This window comes from Gymnogyps californianus, unplaced genomic scaffold (assembly GCF_018139145.2).
Source record: "Gymnogyps californianus isolate 813 unplaced genomic scaffold, ASM1813914v2 HiC_scaffold_60, whole genome shotgun sequence".
Taxonomy (NCBI): Eukaryota; Metazoa; Chordata; class Aves; order Accipitriformes; family Cathartidae; genus Gymnogyps; species Gymnogyps californianus.
Genome location: NW_026114453.1, coordinates 8,140 through 31,601, shown reverse-complemented (window position 1 = coordinate 31,601; position 23,462 = coordinate 8,140). Strand labels below are relative to the sequence as shown.

Sequence of the window (23,462 nt, the reverse complement as noted above, 5' to 3'; positions counted from 1 at the left end):
ATCTCCTGTAGCAGCCCCAGAGGGCAGGACCCAAGACAGTTTGGCTGACTACAATATTTAATCCTGATATCGAATGAAGCCAATTTATAGAAATTATCTTAGTTTCATAGAAAGGAGAGTATTTCCTTGTTGATCTATGGTCTTCCAGTACCTGCACAAAACACTAGGCTACTTCTAAATCTTTGGCCTAGGTTAACATCAGAATTTGGCACAACATGAAACACATGCAGGATCATGCAAAAATGTCACCAGCACGAGTCATTTCCTATGAGCATCAGCTGAGAGATCACTAGGACCTCATGGTTTGCTGATGTCAGTTCATCCCAACTCTTTCAGCTCTTTTCCTTGCTCATTCCCAGCAACAGCCACGGTAGTTGCTTACCTCCTCAATCTATATTCATCAGCAATTAACAAATGTTTGTGAGTATTGAAGAGCTATTCATTGATTTCACTGTGAGGCAAAGAGATTGTCTGGTATCATTCAATGGATATGCCTATGTTTTTGTTTCTGTACTGTCTCCTAGCTGCAGCTCTTGAGTACCGAGTGCTTTAAAGGGCATTGTTATGCCATGAGATAACTTTTGTAAGTAAATGTATTGGGTCTGGCTGGGATGGAGGTAACTTTCCCCATAGCAGCCCTCATAGGACTGTGCTTTGTATTTGTAGCTAGAACAGTGTTGATAACACACCAGTGTTTTGGCTACTGCTGAGCAGTGCTCCCACAGCATCAAGGCTGTCTCTCCAACCCCCCCACCCCCAAAGTCCAGTAGGCTGGGGGTGGGCAAGATCTTGGGAGGGGACATAGTCAGGACAGCTGACCCAAAGTGACCAAAGGGGTATTCCATACCATATGACATTGTGCTCAGCAATAAAAGCTAAGAGAAAGGAGGAGGAGGGGCATTCGTTATTAAGACGTTTGTCTTCCGAAGCAATCGCTACGTGCACTGAGGCCCTACTTCCCAGGAAGTGGCTGGATATTGCCTGCTGATGGGAAGTAGAGAACGGATTTTTTTTTTTTTTTTTTCCTTTGATTCCTCCCACGGACTTTGCTTTTCTTTATTAAACTGCCTTTATCTCGTCCCACGAGTTTTTCATCTTATTTTCTCCCTCTGTCCTGCTGAGGAGGGGGAGTGATAGAGCGGCTTGGTGAGCACCTGGCAGCCAGCCAACATTAACCCACCACAGTAAAATAGACAAAATATGAGTAGTTCTGGAAGCAGATGCTTTACCAGACTGCAGTTCCTCATTGAGGATGTAAAATGTCAAATTGTGATGGCCCCAGTGCTAAGTGGACTGGCATGTTATGGGATGAGGCCAAGGCTTACCTGCCTGCTCCTAGGGGAGTTAACACAGTGTCCACTGGTCCTTGAGCAGTTAGTCTAGGTTGTGTGTGTGGGGGTATGATCCTGTGGTGAAGAAAATGTCAAAATTCTCAATTACTACAAATTCTCAAGTCCTTCTGCTTTAAATATTGCAGTAATTCAGAGTTGTCAGAGTATCTTTCAAGTTACTAGTTTGCATTCAAAAATATGAATTGCAAGTGTGTTTTGCATACAGTAGGTGAGTTAGCACATGGCCCTATTTCTGTCTTAAGTTGCACATACTCTTTTTACAAAAAATTGATGTTTATAGCTGTTAATTTATGGATATTATTGCAGAGAAACAACATTGTGAGACTGAAGCGATATCTGTAACTGAATGTATTGAATGTGCCTTACTCTACCAGATTCCCCCTTTCTTGCTATACATCATTTAATCACAGAATGATTGAGGTTGGAAGGGACCTCTGGAGGTCATCTTGTCCAATCCTCCTGCTCAAGTAGGGCCACCTAGAGCCGATTGCCCAGGAACATGTCCAGATGGTGTTTGAATATACCTAAGGAGGGAGACTCCACAACCTCTCTGGGCAACCTGTTCCAATGCTCAGTCACCCTCACAGTAAAAAATGTTTTTCCTTATGTTCAGACAACACCTTCTGTGTTTCAGTTTGTGCCCATTGCCTCTTGTCCTGTGTCGTGGTTTAACCCCAATCAGCAACTCAGCACCACGCAGCCATTTCCCCCTCCCCCTTCCCAGTGGGGTGAGGAGGAGGAAAGCAAAGGAAAAAAAGTAAAACTCATGGGTTGAGATAAGAACAGTTTAATAACTAAAGTAAAATATAATACTAACAATAGTAATAATGAAATATAATAATAATAGTAATGGAAAGGAATACAACAAAAGGGGGGGGGGAGGAAAAAAAAAACAGTGATGCACAATGCAATTGCTCACCACCCGCTGACCGATGCCCAGTTAGTTCCCGAGCCACGATCTGCGCCTCCCGGCCAACTCCCCCCTGTTTGTATACTGGGCATGATGTTCCATGGTATGGAATACCCCTTTGGCTAGTTCGGGTCAGCTGCCCTGGCTATGCTCCCTCCCAGCTTCTTGCACACCTGCTTGCTGGCAGAGCATGGGAAACTGAAAAGTCCTTGGCTTAAGATAAGCCCTACTTAGCAACAACTCAAACATCAGAGTGTTATCAACATCATTCTCACACTAAATCCAAAACACAGCACTGTACCAGCTACTAAAAAGAAAGTTAACTCTGTCCCAGCCGAAACCAGGACATCCTGTCACTAAACACCAATGGAAAGAGCCTGGCTCCATCTTCTTTGCACCCTCCCTTCAGGTATTTATATATATTGATAAGATCCCCCCAAGCCTTCTCTTCTCTAGGCTAAATAGTCCCAGCTGTCTCCGCCTTTCCTCAGGAGAGATGCTCCAGTCCCTTAATCGTCCTTGTGGCCCTTCGCTGGACTCCCTCTACTATGTCCATGTCTCTCTTGTACTGAGGAGCCCAGAACTGGACACAGGACTCCAGGTGTGGCCTCACCAGTGCTGAGTAGAGGGGAAGGATCACTTCCCTCGACCTGCTGGCAACACTTTGCCTAATGTAGCCCAGGATACCATTAGCCTTCTTTACGGCAAAGGCACATTGCTGGCTCATGTTCAACTTGGTGTCCACCAGGACTCCCAAGTTCTTTTCGGCAAAGCTTCTTTCCAACTGGTCGGCTCCCAGCATGTACTGATGCATGGGGTTGTTCCTCCCCAAGTGCAGGACTTTGCACTTCCCCTTGTTGAACTGCATGAGATTCCTGTCAGCCCATTTCTGCAGCCTGTCAAGGTCCCTCTGGATGGCGGCAGCACCACCCTCTGGTGTATCAGCCACTCCTCCCAGTTTGGTGTCATCTGCAAACTTGCTGAGGGTACAGTACACTCTGCCCCATCATCCAGGTCCTTAATGAAGATGTTGAACAGGACTGGACCCAGTATTGACCCCGGGGTACACCACTAGTTACTGGCCTCCAACTATACTTCGTGCCCTCTGGGCCCGGCTGTTCAGCCAGTTTTCAGTCTACCTCACTGTCTGCTTATCCAGCCCATACATCAACAGCTTCTCTATGAGGATCTTATGGCAGACAGTGTCAAAGGCCTTCCTGAAGTCAAGGTAGACAATATCCACTGCTCTCCCCTTGTCTACCAGGCCAGTCATTTCATCATAGAAGGCTATCAGGTCGGTCAAGCATGACTTCCCCTTGGTGAATCCATGTTGATGACTACTGATGACCATCTTGTCCTTCATGCGCCTGGAAGTTGTTCCCAGGATTAGCTGCTCCATCACCTTCCCAGGGTGAGGCTGACCAACCTGTAGTTCCCTGGGTCCTCCTTCTAGCCCTTCTTGTAGATGGGGGTGACATTTGCTTTCCTCCAGTCCTCAGGCACTTCTCCCAATCACCATGATCTTTCAAAGGTTATTGAGAGTGGCCTTGCAATGACATCTGCCTGCTCCCTCAGCACTCGTGGGTGCATCCCATCAGGGCCCATGCACTTATGTACATCCTTTTTGCTTAAGTATTCCCTAACCTGATCCTCTTCCACCAAGGGTATGTCTTCCTTGCTCCAGACTTTCCCCCTGGTCTCTGGGACCTGGAATTCCTGAAGGCTGGTCTTGCTAGCAAAGACTGAGGCAAAGAAGGCATTCAGTCCCTCAGCCTTTTCCATGTCCTGTGTCACCAGGTCCCCCCGCCTCATTCAGCAGAGGGCCCACATTTTCCATAGCCTTCCTTTTGTCACCCATGTACTTATAGAAGCCCTTCTTGTTGTCTTTGACATCCCTTGCCAGATTCAATTCCAGTTGGGAATTCCAGCTTTCCTAACCTCAGCCCTGCATGCTCGGACACCGTCTCCGTATTCCTCCCAGGTTACCCGTCCTTGCTTCCACCCTCTGCAGGCTTCCTTTTTGTGCTTGAGTTTGGCCAGGAGCTCCTTGCTCATCCACGCAGGCCTCCTGGCATTTTTGCCCGACTTCCTGCTCGTTGGGATGGACCGCTCTTGAGCTTGGAGGAGGCGACCCTCCAAGGTTAACCAGCTTTCTTGGGCCCCTCTTCCCTCCAGGGGATGCTATCCCACGGGACACTTCCAAGCAGATCCCTGAAGAGGCCAGAGTCGGCTCTCCTCAAGTCCAGGGCTGTGAGCTTGCTTTTTACCCTCCTCTCGGGATCCTGAACTCCACCATCTCATGGTCACTGCAGCCAAGGCTGCCTTTGACCTTCACATCCCCAACGAGCCCCTCCTTGTCGGTCAGTAGGAGGTCCAGCAGAGCACCTCTCCTCGTTGGCACCTCTATCACTTGGGTGAGGAAGTTGTCGTCGATGCGCTCCAGGAACCTCCTAGATTGCTTATGCCCTGCTGTGTTGTCCCTCCAGCAGATATCGGGGTGGTTGAAGTCCCCCGTGAGGACCAGGGCCTGCAAACGCCAGGCTGCTCCTATCTGTCTGTAGAGGGCCTCATCCGCTTGTTCTTCCTGGTCGGGCGGCCTATAGCAGACACCCACTACAATGCCACCCTTACCCGTCTTCTCTTCAAGCCTTACCCATAAGCTCTCAGTTGGCTCATCAGCCCTCCCCAGGCAGAGCTCCATGCATTCCAGCTGTTCTCTCACATAAAGGGCAGCTCCCCCTCACGGAGAGTACCCAGCCACAATCTTACTGAAAGTATTAGTGCATGGATTTTCAAATATCTGTATGTTCTTGCGTATGGCTCCTTTGACCAGTAACCCTTAAAGGAGCAGACACTCTCCTTCTACATACCCTTACAATGAAGTGGTCAAGGAACCTGGGTCATACTTTGTTCTGCACAGACCATCAGTGAAATGAGTATATTTCTACTAAAAATGTATCAAGGCTCTAGTGTTACAAAAGTTAATGCTAACACAAACGTATAAAAACACAGCAAATACTGTGGATCAGGGTTTATGCTTTAGACAGTAAGCAGTTTAGCTAGGGTACATATACATGAGATGCAGTCACGTAGTTTGCTTCAGTGTAGACACACTCTAATTATTAGCAAGTGGAAGAAGCTGTTCATGAGGGTAAGGGACAGTTATCCTTGGAGATACTGTAAATTTCACTGGACAAGGCCCCGAACAACCTGTTCTGATTGGACCTGCTTTGAGCAAGAGTCTCCATCAGTGGAGATATTCAAAACCCAATTGGACAATGTCCTGAGCAACCTGCTCTGGTTGACCCTGCTTGAGCGGGCGTGGTGGTGGTGGACTAGATGATCTCAAGAGATTCCTTCCAACCTCAATGATTCTGTGATACCACGTGATTCTGAGCAGCGTGTTGGACCAGAGACCTCTAGACATCCCTTCCAACCTACATTATTCTATGATCATTCAGCTCCACCCATGACTCCTTCAACGACCTCCACCCCAGTGCTGTTTTGTTCTTAAGAAGATTGACTAAAGGGTCCTCTGTGAGTCATCTGTCTTAATCCTCAATTGCTCCAGGCTGTGCTGACAGAACAGAGATCTCTCAGGCACAAACAGCTGCTGCAGAATCTCACCTGGTTGTTCAGGTGGACAGAGTCTTTTCTGATGCTTTGCACCTGACAAAGCCAAAGACAAAGCACTGTATGATCATGCCTCTCTGCTGGCCAGAGGTTTCAGCACCATCTTTGTCCATCACCATCTTGAAACTGTTGTCACTGTGTTATTCTCCAGCTTCAAGGATAGAGACACTGAGCTCGTCACTGAGCAGTCTCATCAGTAAGAGCCACTGTAAAATGCGTTGCTGCCTGAGGTATTACACTCCTTTTTAGTACCTGACTTTCCTGGCACCATTGCCTTGGCACTAGGAAATGGGACCCCAGGGCTCTCCATATTCCTTGTCAGACTCTCTGTTGGGATAAGGCTGCAGCAAAACCCTTTCTGTCCCTGGCATGCACGCCTCCTTGTTGGGCCATTGGAGTCTAAGCCTTCCACTCTGTGATTAGAGGGCTGGTGCCCTCTGCCATTTCACAGCATTAGCTTGAGCAACCTTTCTCACTTGCATGAATCTTATTGGTCTTTCTGGGACTGGTTGTCCCTGGAGTTTTTGAAGAGGGCCACCAGCTTGTGCTTACATCTTCATGTGGTTGCAGAGGCTTGCCACAGCCTAGTGGACATTTTCCATTATCTAAGCCCATCAAAGGGTTCCTTGCCCATCAGTAGGCCTTGCTGGAGCCAACCTTGGTGGTACAACAACTGTCTTTTGTTGCCCTTAGGTGAAGCATGTGGAATGGTACTGTTGGGTTGTATTGGGCAAATTGGCAATTATGTCCGGTAATGGAGATCAGATTGGTATTGTGATTGAACCGTATATTGCAATTGCTATATTTTGCTAAGTGTAGCTCACATTTGTATTGTGATTTCAGTATATTTTATATCACTCTGCTAAATTAGAAATCTTGTGTAACATCAACTGTCTTCAAATAAGTAAATTTGATATCAAACATTACACTCTCCACACGTGGAATATCCAAAAGAACCTGATCAGAGAATATTGGACTCTGACATCTGGTCATAGGGGATGTGCAAGAAAGCTGAGCCCCCATTAAAATTGATTCTGTCATGGTTTCCCTGTGTAACGTCACGCAAGTCATTTCACTCCTTATTCTTCCACTGATCACAAAAGTAAATAACACTGCTCTGCCTTTGCAGGACAGGACTTGGTCACGACAGGAACCTGAACATGTGTGCTGGAAGTGCAGGCCTCATAGCTGTGGGGACTCTGAACTTTGCAATTGCCCAGTCTCTGCAAAACAAACCCTCAGTTGGAACTTCTTCATTCCTGACACTTCACAGATTGTCTTTTTTTGCCAACTGCCTCTGACTTTCTCCCCACAGCCCCAACCCTTGACTCCACATGCTTTCATTTTTTGGTGGTGGGCACTCAAATATGTCAAAACCATTTGACAGGCTTGTTTGCCTGTCTTTCAGCACTTCCTCCTCCACTTTCATCTGTTTTCTGTTGTCTTGGATCTTACTTCGCTTCTGGATTTCCTCCAGTGGCATCCCTCCTCTCCAGTCATGGTACTGGTTTGTGTCTGGTTTTCTGGAATGTCTCTTCCCCAAGAAATTGTGGCAAGGAATTCACAGTTCCAGAGCCTGGTCTCAAGCATAGCAGGACAGGCCCTACAAAGGGAAGTAGGCAGCTGTTTAGCACTCACAGAGGACATACATTAAAAAAACCAGCATTAAACAATGCATTAAAAAATCTGGAGGGGAAAATATTAAAGCACTTGACTGGAAAGATTTCTGGAGTTTATTCACTGTGGGGAATATTTTAGCCATTAAGTAATTTTGGTTTATATTTATAGTTTTTATGCATCTCATTTTCCTCCTTGCTTGTTTCTCTGGAAGTTAATGGACCCGAGAACTAACAGCACCTTACACAAACACTGGACAACTGAAAAAGGTTCAGGCTGCTCTCCACATGCCAGCCTTTGTTAATTCTATTCAGCTACTCCTGTGCTGTCGGTGCTGGCTGGACTCCAGTAGCCAGGGGGTAGATGTCTCCCTGGCATGATTCCGACTGCAAACAAATAGGAAATCCAGAGTCACATCAGACACTAGTTACAGTTAGGTTTGGCACCATGCTTAGGAGCATGGCAGAGGAAGTAATTTTTTTTATCTTGGTTTGAGATGTGCACCACAAATGTTTACCAGCACTGACACAAAATTTTCTCACCTGCCCTGAGCTTCCCTCCTCCTGATCTAAATCATTACTTGAAAGAAGAGAATTTTGAAGGTCTATTTCAATTCATTTCAGTAAGGCTTTTACACATCCAGACAACATATTGGGAGATGGGTAACATGGCCCTTGTTAACACAATGGATACAAAGGATTGGCACAAGCCACAAATCATCAGCCAGTCTGAGATTAATTGGTCCAAGGAATAATGTTTGAGGAACACAGGCTGCACAGCCTGCTCACTTCTTACCATAACTCTTCCAGTAGGCAACACAGCTCCTCCAAGACAGCATACCTCCTGCAGAACAGAGGGCCTTCTCCCCTGGTGTCAGAGAGAGGCCCCAGGCACTCCCTGCAGCTTGGGACTTGGAGAGGTGCTTTTACCACCCAAAGCTCTGTCTGTGCCAAAGCCTCTGCCCTGGCAGGGGCAGCTGCTCTGTGGCATGTTACCACCATATCTGAGACTGTTATGCTGGTACAAATTCAGCTGAGGCACACTTCTGCACAAACTGCTGCACCTGTTGGCTCTGTCTGTGAGCTGCCTTCTAGGCCTGGCTCTTATATTGGCCTCTCCCAAGCACTGGCTAAAAGGGTGCTTGACCCTCCATAATCAGGGGACAGCTGCAAGAAAGGCTCCATGCACCTTGGAGTCTTTTATAGGACTTTCCTTGTGTAGGACTTTTCCTTATTCAATTACTAGATAGCAGATCTGATATAATGTACTCTTTTTTTAAAGGGGAACTAGCATGGTATTTTTATTGTTATGAGGTTGGCTGCCTTTCTGGCCCTTTTTAATTGGAGAGCATCCACTTAAGTTTCATATGTAGTCTTCCCACTTGAACACCCTGGGCTCCAGTCCCTTTCCTCTAGCTGTGCTAACCCACCAGATCCATCTGAGTTCTGGCACAAAAGATATTTGATTTTGGCAGTCCTATGACATCAGTGAGGTTCTTGAATGAAATCTGAGTCCTGGAACAGTGTTTAGACAAGTTTTTAAAAAGGTCTGCTATGGATATGTTACTGAGCTGCTATTTCTCTGTTGATGATAGTCAGCCTACCATCTTTTTGTGGCTCCACTAGAAAATGATCTTGCAAGTCTTTAAACCTGTGTGGTGGGTTGACCTCAGCTAGCAGCCAAGCACCACACAGCTGCTCGCTCACTTTCCCCTGCGGTGAGATGGGGGAGAGAACAGGAAGAGCAAAAGCAAGAAAAACTGGGTCGAGATAAAGACAGTTTAATAAGTGAAGGAAAGAGGAAAAAACCAAGTGATACAAAGGCAGTCACCCACCACTTCCTACCAGCAGACCAATGCCCAGGCACTCTCCGAGCAATGGCTACCTTGGAAGACCAAACCTCCATTTTTTTATTGCTGAGCATGACATTATATGGCATGGAATATCCCTTAGGTCAGTTTGGGTCAGCTGTCTCAGCTGTGTCCCCTCCCAGCCTCTTGCCCACCCCCAGCCTAGTCACTGGAGGGGCAAAGTGGGAAAAAGAAAAGGCCTTGATGCTGTGCAAGCACTGTTCAGCAATAGCTAAAACATTAGTGTGTTGTTGTGGTGGGTTGACCTTGATTGGCAGCCAGATGCCCACCCAGCCACCCTCTCACTCCCCCTCCTCAACAGGACAGGAGGACAAAAGAGATGGAAAATCTCATGGGTCAAGATAAAGACAGGGAGATCACTTACCAATTACCATTATGGGCAAAACAGACTCAACTTGGGGAAAATTAAATTTATTGCCAATTAAAATAGATTTGAGTAGTGAGAAACAAAGACAAAATTAAAACAACACCTTCTCCCCAACATTTATCCAAGGCTCAACTTCACTCCTTTATTCCCAACTCCTCTACCTCCTCCCCCTCAGCGTCGCAGGAGGGATGGGGAATGGGGGGTTGTGGTCAGTTCATAACAGTTCCTCTCTGCTGCTCCTTCCTCCTCACACTTTTCCTCTACTCCAGCATGGGTCCTCTCCATAGCCTGCAGTCCTTCAGGGAATATCCACCTGCTCCACTGTGATCTCTCCACAGGCTGAAGAGGAATCTCTGCTCCAGTGCCTGGAGCACCTCCTCCCCCTCCTTCTTCTCTGACCTTGGTGTATGCAGGATTGTTTCTCATACTTTTTTTCCCTCAGTTCTCTCTGCTGTGTAGCGTTTTGCCCTTTCTTAAATATGTTTCAAAGAGGTGCCACCGGCTTCTCTGATGGGCTCAGTGTTGTCCAATGGTGGGTCTGTTTTGGAGCTGGCTGGCACCAGCTGTGTCCAGCACAGGGCGGCTCCAGTCTCTTCTCACAGAGACCGCCCCTGCAGCCCCCCCGCTGCCAAAACCTTGCCACATAAACCCAATACAGTTTTCAACACTGTTTTAGTCACAAATCCAAAACACAGCACCATATGGGTTGCTATGAAGAAAATTAACTCCACTCGAGCCAGACCCAGTACAACCTGCCATGGTTCTTCTGTTTGTTTTTGTTTGTTTGTTTGTTTCCAGGCCTTTTCCATCCTGGCATTGTCTCAAGTTGATTCAGCTTAAGCTTCTCATTCTCCTTCCTTCCAAATTTCTTTCCTGAATTGTATTTATAAAGTAAGCAGCCCTCAACATATAGCATTTGAAAGGCTACAGAGCAGCTTCAGTTGTGCTGCAGACTTTGTGTTTGGTCAATCAAGAGGCCTGTTTATCATTCCAATGGATACTAGCAGAATCCACAGGTAGTCACATCTCCAGTTAGTTGTGTTTCATTTTTATTTACAGCGAGAAAGTGATGAAGATGATGACGACGATGACCGAAGTAGTGATAGGGAAGATGGACCTCTAGAAGAGCAAATAGAACGCTTGCAGGAGAGAGTAGAATCAGCCCAGAGTGAACAGAAGAATCTCTTCCTTGTTATATTCCAGGTAATGATGGGTGATGTCTTTGCAGCATCATTTGTATCAATCATTTTCTTGGGGTGAGTACACGGGAAGGGGTAGATGGGCTTATTCTGGATAAGAATCAAAGAACTGCCTAACTCCCCTAAACAAGAATTGTTTCAGCATCAAGAGCCTGAGAAAACGAGTTCTTTTGATAGCATGCAATTTCCTAAACAAACAAAAGGTATTTTGAATATAAGTAGTTACTCTACTTAGTGTCTCCTAAGTGAAATATTCATTCTGACATTGCCGTTCAAAGCTTCTGTCTGTCAAATGTCCCATGGATTATCTCATCTGAGGCTAGTAACGTATTTTCATCTGAAAAGATTTGCTGAACCAACATTCTATTTGTGTTCTTCTACAGCGTTTCATTATGTTGTTAACTGAACACTTAGTGCGCTGTGAAACTGGTGGGATTGATGTATTTACGCCTTGGTACAAAAGCTGTATAGAGAGGTTGCAGCAAATCTTCCTACAGGTAAGTTTCACTTCTTGGTTTGGAAGGCTTTGGGCAGCTGCTGGAAAGAAAAGCTTACATGATTTGAGAGCTGAGCTTGGTCACTTATTTTTACCAGCTCCATTAGAACAGACATATCTGGCATCACCAGTCTTTTTCAGGGACTAGTGTGAGTTTTGGCTGTGTCTGATTTTGACCCCATCTTTGCTACAGACTTGCTAAATGACTGGAGGGTGAGCTCCTTGATTTGTTTCTTGCACTGTGAATATAGTGCAAAACAATATTGAGATGTGGTTGTAAATGTAGCTGAGTTTTTCTTACCACATGTTATAGTAAGGGTAGAGTCTTGAGAGAACAAGTATACCAAAATAAGTGCCTAACAAGTGGATGAAAATGTTTTAAATTTATGTATCTGATTATAATGAATAGCTATTTAAAAATATAGTTTGGAACTCTTGGCTCTGTATTAAATCTGGCAACAGATGTAAAAAGCCAGTTAAGTAACTGCCTGAAAGCAACAGCCAGAGTAATAGAAAATTATTTGTGTTTACATGAACATAAATTGTGTTAGAGGATGGGAAGCTGCATGGGATTAATGGCATAATTCCCCCTATGGGTTAGTCTCTACCCTGATCATAAAAATGACTTAATGCTAAAGCAAATGTCCTGAGTCCTAGCATATCTGTGCAGTTGCCTCTACATGCTATTCAGAATCAGGATTAGAACTGAGTAGCTACAGGGAACCCAGTACTTCTCAAAACAGGATTTCAATGTACACTCCATTCTTGCAGTCAGCAGTGATTAATGTGTTGTGGAAATTAGATGTGCTTGTTAGTTCTGGTGAAAACTTTTGATCTGTGATACAATATGTCTTGACTCTTCTGCCTGTTCTTGTGTATGAAGATGAATGAAAACAACAAAGGTTTATCTTTTTATCTGCAGCATCACCAGATAATTCAGCAGTACATGGTGACCCTGGAGAACCTCCTGTTTACAGCTGAACTGGACCATCACATACTGGCTGTATTTCAGCAATTTTGTGCTCTGCAGGCCTGAGGATTTTCATGTGTTGTTTTATCTGCAAGACTTAAAACCATTTTTCTTTAATGAGAGAAGCTCACTATGGGGAAAGAGGAAACTCTTTAATTCAGAACAGCTTTCATGTGTTCCTCTATAAAGCAATACATTACTCTAATAGTAACTGGTTTAGCATCATAAGTCTTATTAGCTATGATTGATAGAGGATTGGTGTGGAATAATGTATGTACTCTTTTAATTGGTCCTTTAATTTGGTTTGAATCTTTACTTTATGATAGTATTTTTGCTTCTTCCCTCTGTCATTTATATGACAATAACAAATAGGTCAAAAAATTACAGAATTGGTTACCTCTGACTGTTTGTTAAAGTAAATAAATTTTAGAAATGTGAAACAGGATTTGTGGATGTGGCAGAAATGCACCTCTTCAGTGAGCAGTTTGATAAGATCTTGGTAGTATGGCACAAGAAAAATGACTTAACTCTGGGCATGTGAAACACTGAGCTTTCAAAATAGTCTAGAGCATGTGGGTTTGTCTGTCAAACTGACTAGATTATCACAGTTTGAAAGAACATGGTTGACAAACAATTGAAATATGTTTTTTAAATGTATTGTCTGGTGTATTATTACAGTAGCTGCAAACAGCCAGTAGAGAAATTTCATGAACAATTTTTGAAGACTGATTCTTTTCCTAGTGTGTCTGAAAAAACATGAATAGCCCCAACACTGGTCCCAGCTGGTAAATAATTGAGACCAATCAGAGGCAATCTGTCCTGAATGGGGCAAAGTTTCCACTTCAGTATTGCAAAGTACATAAACTTTGGACACCTTGCACACACATTACAGGGGGTGTTTATCCTGTTATTTTGTTTTAGCTTGTAACTCCGTGGGCAGCTGAGCTTGCACTGGATTGGACCTATGGGTCAGCAATGATGCTAAAACCTTTTTTGATGTTGATTGTGGATAAACCAAGTGCCCATCTCCTGTGATTCAGTAACAGCTGTTCCATGTCAGTTGAATCTGCTTGCTTTTTAATCTCTAAAACGTGAAGGCAGTGTCTGGCTCCCACAATTTCAGAGCATTTTAGAGCTGAATTAGGTGGGACTTTGCAAGAAACTTAAATTGGGGACATGTACAACCTGGAAATGTAGTAGCCTTATCTTTTGTTTGATAAGTTTGAGTTATGCAAATAACATTACTTACATAAGCATTAAGGTGGTTGGTATCAGGGCAAGCAATAAGAAAGGCAGGGTGGAGGCATTATCTTAGGTGCTCAGTTCTCTGCAGTAATTCTGGTGTATTTACAAGCTGTTTACAGTCTCTGTCAGATAAGTGTTCATACTCAGTGCTATTCAATACTTGAACTAGAAAATTGTGAGCTTTGAAGGATTTTGTTCTATAGTGGTTGTTTTTTCCCCCCAAATAAGTACCAAGTAACGCGTAATCACTTTCATTCCTACATTAATCAATTGGCCTGATACTCAAGTGCAGAAGGCAAAAATTAATTGTTTCATCATAAATGTAAAGCTTTTGTGTGGTCTGCAGCGATTGGGCACATCTTCAGAATCTTGAATCTGCTACTTTTCTCTTTACCTGTTCTGTGTGATTTGACTAATTCCTCTACTCTTCTAGAGTCAACCTTAATGTGTTTATAAATTTGTTTTATACAAGGTGTTTGTCAGTTATGCACAGACACTTGCTTCAGTCAATATCACAGATGCCCCCACTCTGACTGAGTGAACAGTACTTTGGTTCAGGCATCACCAACAAGTAGGCCTGACTGAAATCAACCCTGCTGTGCAAACCTTGAAAATTGTGCTAGACCATATCTTCTCAGGAACTAAGGAATCTAGGCCACATCTTATCAGGAGCTAACAGTACCAGCTTGAGCTGGGACTAAACAAAACTACAACTGCTACAGCTGCACTCCTGCACATACACCAAAGGGGGGTTTGACTACAAGTCAATCACTTTACGCTATAAATATCTGTAGCCCCCTTGAGCCCATTGAGCTCTCCTGTATGGCAGCAGGCTGCATGGCAATGATCTCCCCCTTGAGCAGGGACGCCTCTCAAGGTTACTCCTCGAGGCTGAGACCCCTTACCTGGCATCTGATATCTATAACGAGGTAAGCGACATTTTACATTAGGCCTAAAGGTATATTGTATGCTAGCGACATTTATATATCCAGCTATAGCTTAATTATTAGAAGTGTAGTAATCATAGAATCATCGAATCATAGAATGATAGAATACCAGGTTGGAAGGGACCTCAAGGATCATCTGGTCCAACCTTTCTTGGCAAAAGCATGGTCTAGACAAGATGGCCCAGCACCCTGTCCAGCCAAATCTTAAAAGTGTCCAATGTTGGGGAATCCACCACTTCCCTGGGGAGATTATTCCAATGGCTGATTGTTCTCATTGTGAAAAATTTTCCTCTTGTGTCCAATCAGAATGTCCCCAGGAGTAACTTGTACCCATTACCCCTTGTCTTTTCCATGTGACCCCTTGTAAAAAGGGACTCTCCATCTTCTTTGTAGCCACCCTTTAAATACTGGAACATGGTGATAAGGTCTCCCCTAAGCCTTCTTTTCTCAAGGCTGAACAAACCCAGTTCTCTCAGCCTTTCCTCATATGGCAGGCTTCCCAGTCCTTTGATCATCTTTGTGGCCCTTCTCTGGACCCTCTCCAGCCTGTCCACATCTTTTTTGCATAGCAGGGACCAAAACTGAACACAGTATTCCAGGTGTGGCCTGACAAGCGCTGAGTAGAGTGGGATAATGACTTCTTTATCTCTGCTGGTGATGCCCTTGTTGATGCAACCCAGCATCCTGTTGGCTTTCTTTGCCCCAGCAGCACACTGTTCACTCATATTGAGCTGCTTGTCCACCAGGACCCCCAGGTCCCTTTCCACAGAGCTGCTCCCCAGCCGGGTAGATCCCAGCCTGTGCTGCACTCCTGGATTATGTTTTCCCAGGTGCAAGACTGTACATTTATCTGTCTTTGTTGAACTTCATAAGGTTCTTGTTAGCCCACTCTTCCAGCCTATCCAGGTCTTCCTGCAGGGTGGCTCTCCCTTCCGAAGCGTCCACTTCCCCACTCAGTTTGGTATCATCGGCAAACTTCATCAGGGTACGCTTGATCCCATCATCCAGATCACTTATGAAGATATTAAACAGCATTGGGCCCAATATCGATCCCTGGGGGACCCCACTTGTGACAGGCTGCCAGTTTGAAAAGGAGCTATTTACCACCACCCTCTGGGTGCGGCCTGTCAGCCAGTTCCCCGCCCACTGCACAGACCACTTGTCTAGACCGTAACGCATCAGTTTCTCTAGGAGGAGGCTGTGGGAAACCGTACCAAAAGCCTTGGAGAAATCCAGGTAGACAATGTCTACTGCTCGCCCCACATCAACCGAGCAGGTTACTTTGTTGTAGAAGGCGATCAGGTTTGTCAAGCACGATTTGCCCTTGGTGAATCCGTGCTGGCTTTTCCCAATCATGTGCTTCATTTGACTTGTGATGATAGCCCCCAGGAGGATTCGTTCCATAACTTTCCCAGGGACTGAAGCAAGACTGATGGGCCTATAATTTCCTGGATCCTCCTTTAAGCCCTTCTTGTAGATGGGGGTGACATTAGCCTTCTTCCAGTCTTCTGGGACATCCCTCGATCTCCACAACTTCTCAAAGATTACGGAGAGCGGTCTTGCAATGACATCAGCCAGCTCTCTTAACACCCTTGGATGGATAATGTCAGGGCCCATTGATTTGTAGGGGTCAAGCTCCTGTAATAGTTCACATACCAACTCTTCCTTCACTGATGGTGGGTCTGTGTTTGCATCAACCTGGATTTTTGTTCCCAAGACCTGGGGCCCAACAGTGCTGCTGGTAAAGACAGAGGTGAAGAAAGTGTTGAGAACCTCTGCCTTTTCAGCGTTGTTGGTGACTAGTAAGTAGTAGAGTGTTTGACGGCTGTCTAATCACCATCTAAATTATTGTTTAAATTATCATTTAAATCATTGTCAAATCATTTAAATCATTGTCAAATCACTGTTTAATTACCATTCAATTATTGCTTAATCACCATTTGATTACCATTTAATTTTCATTCAATCATCGATTAATTATCATTTGATCATCATTTAATCATTAATAAAACCCTGTTTGTTAACCCCATAATTATCTCTTAATAATTCACCTGTGACAGTGAAATACCCTATTTTTCTTTAGAAGCAGTTAATATAGTACAGAGGTGTGAATTGGGATCATAGCCTTTGATTTCCAGTGGGACTGACCAATAAAGGATTCTCTCACTTTCATTAATGGAGGGGATGTCATTGAATTTAAAGTTGATTTCTCTAAAACTGAGAATGCAATGACTTACAGATGTGTAACTTCCTCTCCAAGCCTTTCATCAAGTAGACAAATGCTCCTGCTGGGAATATAGCAGCAAATAACTGAGCATGGACAGCATAATACTAATCACATAATTTAAAACCAAATTACAGTGCCTTTAAAAATAATCATAATAAAGACCTGTCATAATAATGGCTGTTGAAGCCTCTCTTGTAGAGTGTTTTTATCAGTGTTTTGCTGGTGTTGATTTTGGTTGTAAGCACTGAAAGTACATGAGGATGTGCTTGACCATGTTCGTGTTAGTGACTATATGACAAGTTATCTGTGTGTCTGTGGCTTGACAGTACTGCTCTCCTGCAAAGGAGAAGCATTTTCCTTTCCCAGCTGAAGTCCTCTTCAGAGAGTTGAAGTTCTCAGAACCAAAGTAGAAAAAGGAGTTCTCATGGCTTTACCAACTACTTGCCTTCTGCTGGTCCATGACAAACCACTCATAGATATTAAATTGGTAACTACACAACAGATTGAAAACTAGTCACAACACAAGTAGTTTCATTTTACTTTCATACAAAAATCTCCTTAAAAAGATATGTAGTGAAAATAAAATCAGGGTAACACTACCTCTTGTTAATTTATGGTCACATACAGTATGTCTTTGTATGTGTATCTACTCTTCTCTGAATGACTTTTGATTTGTCTTGCAGAATCTAACTTTTCCTTGTTCACATTATCTTAATGGACAGAATTACAGAAATATGAGATCTCATGTGTGTTGCAGGCCAAAAAAGAGTTTTGAGTCAGGGAATTTTGATGAAGTTACTGCCAATTAACAAACATTTAATTACTGATTCTGGTATTGAGAAATAAAACCGAACAAATACATAAACACTTAGAGAAAACACAACTCAGCTCCTCTCCAGACACCTCTCTTCCCCTCTTCCTGGTCTCCATTCCCCTTGTTGTTGACACATTACACTTGGTCCCTTCAGTGAAGTGTATTGGGTCTGGCTGAGATGGAGTTAATTTTCCCCATAGCAGCCCTCATCATAGTGCTGTGCTCTGTATTGGTAGCTAGAAAGGTGTTGATAAGACACCAGTGGTTTGGCTACTGCTGAGCAGTGCTCCCACAGCATCAAGGCTGTCTCTCCAACATTGCCCCCCCCTCACCAGTAGGCTGGGGGTGGGCAAGATCTTGGGAGGGGACATAGTCAGGACAGCTGACCCAAACTGACCAAAGGGATATTCCATACCATATGATGTCTGCTCAGCAATAAAAGCTAAGATAAAGGAGGAGGGGGGGGAATTCGTTATTAAGGCATTTGTCTTCTGGAGCAACTGCTACACATACTGAAGCCCTGCTTCCCAGGAAGTGGCTGGACATCACCTGCTGATGGGAAGTAGAGAATAAAATCTTTTGTTTTCCTTTGCTTCCGCATGCGACCTTTGCTTTTGCTTTATTAAACTGCCTTTATCTTGACCCACGAGGTTTTTTCCATCTTATTTTCTTTCCCCCCGTCCAGTTGAGGAGGGGAGTGATAGAGCAGCTTGGTGGGCACCTCACATCCAGCCAAGGTCAACCCACCACACAGACAGTGCAGGAGATTGGGGTCAGTGCATTGTGGTTCCTTTTTTTTTGTCATTCCCTCTTTCTTGCTCAATTCCTCCAGCATGTGAAGGGGAAATTCGAATTGTAACTGCTCAGCAATGGTAATTTGAGAATGAGGAATGATCTGACCTGGTGGGCAAGAAGGCCTAACTGCAGAACCAGGTTAAGCAATAGAAGCAGGAATGCTGGAGGTGGAACAACTCCCTTGCTGATAAGATAAGAAATGCCACAGTATTGACTTGTAACAATATGATTGGTGCTGGTGCAAGTGTATATAAGGAATCGGCTGGTGCCACATCTTTGCAGACTCCTTGTAGAACCACTTATGGCAGTAGGGCTCTGTCCAATGCATTGTTCATTAAATCTCTTTATACTTAAGTACAAATGTGTGTTTAATATTTGCCTCAAGGGATACAATAAAAATTCCCCGGCACGTGGGTTCCTCCACCAGCTACAGTCCCTTCAGAGTTGTACCTCCTCCTCTCTGTCCCTGCCTGAGCAAGTCTTTTCCTTTGGTGTTTTTCCTGCTATACTGCCCTACCTGCCCTGGCATCTCACTTGTGTCTCCTGTCTAGCAGCTACCACCCTTTCTTAAATATGTTTTTGCAGAGGTGCCATATACTTGTCTGATTGGTTCTGTTTTGGTGCACAGTGGGTCTGTTTTGTCCATTGCCAAGCCATCTGGAACTGACTGTGACTGACACAGGACAGTCCATGATCTCCCCCTACACAGATCACCCCTGCAGCCACACACACCCCCAAAACCCCCTGCCAATTATGCCCAATACACATATGTGTATTGGGTTTTCATGGCAAGGTTTTGGTAGCGGGGGGGCTACAGGGGTGGCTTCTGTGAGAAGCTGCTAGAAGCTTCCCCTATGTCCGATAAAGTTAACGCCAGCGGATTCCAAGACGGACCCGCCGCTGGCCAAGGCCAAGCCAATCAGCAACAGTGGTAGTGCCTCTGGGATAACATCTTTAAGAAAGGGAAAAGAAGTTACAGGGGAGTAGCAGTTGCAGCCAGAGAGAGGAGTGAGAATATGTGAGAGAAACAGCTCCGCAGACACCAAGGTCAGTGAAGAAGGAGGGGGAGGAGGTGCTCCAGGTGCCGGAGCAGAGAGATTCCCCTGCAGCCCGTGGTGAAGACCATGGTGAGGCAGGCTGTCCCCCTGCAGCCCGTGGAGGTCCACGGTGGAGCAGATATCCACCTGCAGCCCGTGGAGGACCCCACGCCAGAGCAGGTGGATACCCGAAGGAGGCTGTGACCCCGTGGAGAGCCCGCACTGGAGCAGGCTCCTGGCAGGACCTGTGACCCTGTGGAGAGAGGAGCCCATGCTGGAGCAGGTTTGCTGGCAGGACTTGTGACCCCGTGGGGGACCCACACTGGAGCAGTCTGTTCCTGAAGGACTGCACCCCGTGGATGGGACCCATGCTGGTGCAGTTCGTGAAGAACTGTAGCCCATGGGAAGGACTCACGTTGGAGAAGTTTGTGAAGGACTGTCTCCCGTGGGAGGGACCCCATGCTGGAGCAGGGGAAGAGTGTGAGGAGTCCTCCCCCTGAGGAGGAAGGAGTGGCAGAAACAACATGTGATGAACTGACCAAAACCCCCATTCCCCATCCCCCTGCGCCGCTCGGGGGGGGAGGAGGTAGAAAGTTTCGGGAGTAAAGTTAAGCCTGGGAAGAAGGGAGGGGTGGGGGGAAGGTGTTTTAAGATTTGTTTTTTATTTCTCATTATCCTACTCTGATTTGACTAGTAATAAATTAAACTAATTTTTCCCCAAATTGCGTCTGTTTTGCCCGTGACGGTAATTGGTGAAGTGATCTCCCTGTCCTTATCTCGACCCACGAGCCTTTCGTTATATTTTCTCTCCCCAAAGCCTACACTCTCTGGCATCCAGCCAGGGTCAACCCACCACAATATGAAAGGCCCTTTTGTCTGTTTTCCCCTGTTTAAAAAGTTATTCAAGTGTATTTAAGTGGGTTAGTTTGAGGTTTGGAGGTATGAGGAGAAAGTGTAGAAAGGAATTTTGCAAAATACTTTACTGCAAGCCAGGCACACCTGAAGTCTCTGAAGTAGACGTGGCAAAAGAAGCCCAACATACCATTCTAGTATAGTAAAGACTCTCATTTCTTCCGTTAAGCTCTCATCACCTTCATGGCTTCATTAAAAATATTTCTAACTTTTAAAGAATAATCCAAATACTTAAAATATGGAGAGCTCATATTTTGACTATGATGCAACCACTTCCATTTACCTCAACCATTCCATGTTACACAGTGGTCAGAGACAGGAATGGGAACCATCCGTTTCAACAGTCAGCTCTTAATTTGAGTTGTGTTTCATCTGCACTGTAAGTCTCTGAGTCCCTGCAGCCTTCCTACCACAATTATTTTCCACTGACCAAGAGGAACTACTTCTCATTCACTTCTGAGTATTCATTCCAAATGGTTCAAAGCTCTTTGTGAACTTTAGGCCAAATCTTGTGAGTTCCTACCCCAGCAGTACCAGTGAAATATCAGTAGGTTCTCAACCAAGCATAGACAGGAGGTTGAGATACACACATTAACAGTATCTTCCACACAGGCAGCAAGTACATCATACCTACACAAACTTTTAATCACATCAGAGGTCAAGGGTACCTATGTGGTATCATGATGGATGGTTATTAAAGTTTGTTGTGTCTACTCTTTTGCCTGTTTCAATACTTGATGTAAGTTTTTGTGTTGCAAAAGCTATTCAGTTAGAGATAAATTCATACCTATAGGGGTAGGGGTGATGTGGTGGTAGAGGGTTATTAGCTGACAGTACTTGATAAGTGATAATTGGGGCAGTATAGTTAAAATCACAGATAGGGTAGTGTCCTGGTTTCGGCTGGGATGGATAGAGTTAATTTTCTTCTTACTAGCTGGTACAGTGCTGTGTTTTGGATTTAGTGTGAGAATACTGTTGATCATAACATGCTGATGTTTTAGTTGTTGCTAAGTAGCGCTTATCCTAAGTTAAGGACTTTTCAGTTTCCCATGCTCTGCCAGCAAGCAGGTGACAGTAGACTATTGTGGCCTGAAGGAAGTCATGCTGCTGCTGAGTGCTGCCGTGCCAGACATGCTAGAACTTCAATATGAACTGGAGTCAAAAGCAGCCAAGTGGTACGCCACAATTGATATTGCTAATGCATTTTTCTCAATCCCTTTGGCAGCAGAGTGCTGGCCACAGTTCGCTTTCACTTGGAGGGGCGTCCAGTACACCTGGAATCGACTGCCCCAGGGGTGGAAACACAGCCCCACCATTTGCCATGGACTAATCCAGAATGCACTGGAAAAAGGTGGAGCTCCAGAACACCTGCAGTACATTGATGACATCATTGTATGGGGCAACACAGCAGAAGAAGTTTTTGAGAAAGGGGAGAAAATAATCCAAATCCTTCTGAAAGCCGGTTTTGCCATAGAACAGAGTAAGGTGAAGGGACCCGCACAGGAGATTCAGTTTTTAGGAATAAAATGGCAAGATGGACGTCGTCACATCCCAATGGATGTGATCAACAAAATAGCAGCTATGTCTCCACCAACTAGTAAACAGGAAACACAAGCTTTCTTAGGTGTTGTGGGTTTTTGGAGAATGCATATTCCAAATTATAGTCTGATTGTAAGCCCTCTCTATCAAGTGACCCAGAAGAAGAACGATTTTAAATGGGGCCCTGAGCAACAACAAGCCTTTGAACAGATTAAACGGGAGATGATAGTTCATGCAGTAGCCCTTGGGCCAGTCTGGGCAGGACCAGATGTCAAAAATGTGCTCTATACCGCAGCCGGGGAGAATGGCCCTACCTGGAGTCTCTGGCAGAAAGCACCAGGGGAGACCCGAGGTCAACCTCTAGGGTTTTGGAGTCGGGGATATCGAGGATCTGAGGCCCGCTATAGTCCAACTGAAAAAGAGACATTAGCAGCATATGAAGGAGTTCGAGCTGCTTCAGAAGTGGTTGGTACTGAAACACAGCTCCTCTTAGCACCCCGACTGTCGGTGCTGGGCTGGATGTTCAAAGGGAAGGTCCCCTCTACACATCATGCAACTGATGCTACATGGAGTAAGTGGGTTGCACTGATCGCACAATGAAGTCGAATAGGAAACCCCAGTCGCCCAGGAATTCTGGAAGTGATCACAGACTGGCCAGAAGGCAAAGATGTTGGAATATCGCCAGAGGAGGAGGTAATGCATGCTGAAGAGGCCCCACTGTATAATAAACTGCCAGAACATGAGAGGCAATATGCCCTGTTCACTGATGGGTCCTGTCGCATTGTAGGAAAGCATCGGAGGTGGAAGGCGGCTGTATGGAGTCCTATGTGACAAGTTGCAGAAACTGCTGAAGGAGAAGGTGAATCGAGTCAGTTTGCAGAGGTGAAAGCCATCCAGCTGGCTTTAGACATTGCTGAACGAGAAAAATGGCCAATACTTTATCTCTATACTGACTCATGGATGGTGGCAAATGCTCTGTGGGGGTGGTTGCAGCAATGGAAGCAGAGTAACTGGCAACGCAGAGGTAAACCCATCTGGGCTGCCGCATTGTGGCAAGATATTGCTGCCCGGCTAGAGAACCTGGTTGTGAAAGTACGTCATGTAGATGCCCACATACCTAAGAGTCGGGCCACTGAAGAACATCAAAACAATCAACAGGTAGACAAGGCTGCTAGGATTGAAGTAGCTCAGGTAGATCTGGATTGGCAGCATAAGGGTGAATTATTTCTGGCTCGGTGGGCCCATGACACCTCAGGCCATCAGGGAAGAGATGCAACATATAGATGGGCTCGTGATCGAGGGGCGGACCTGACCATGGACACTATCGCACAGGTTATCCATGAATGTGAAACATGCGCTGCAATTAAGCAAGCCAAGTGGTTAAAGCCTCTTTGGTATGGAGGACGATGGCTGAAATACAAATATGGGGAGGCCTGGCAGATTGACTATATCACACTCCCACAAACCCGTCAAGGTAAGCGCCACGTGCTTACAATGGTGGAAGCAACCACCGGCTGGCTGGAAACATATCC

At 45.2% G+C, this 23,462-nt stretch overlaps 1 protein-coding gene across 1 annotated transcript in view; it reads left to right on the top strand.

Moving 5' to 3' along the window:
- Window positions 1-13,277, top strand: part of LOC127029009 (nuclear cap-binding protein subunit 1-like) — a 55,760-nt gene extending 42,483 nt beyond the window's left edge. Inside the window, exons 21-23 of the mRNA XM_050914681.1 lie at window positions 10,809-10,952; window positions 11,332-11,445; window positions 12,367-13,277. Coding sequence (XP_050770638.1) covers window positions 10,809-10,952; window positions 11,332-11,445; window positions 12,367-12,480 — 372 coding nt within the window. The 3' untranslated portion in view covers window positions 12,481-13,277. The remainder of the gene's footprint in view (window positions 1-10,808; window positions 10,953-11,331; window positions 11,446-12,366) is intronic.
- The last annotated feature ends 10,185 nt before the right edge of the window (window positions 13,278-23,462 follow it).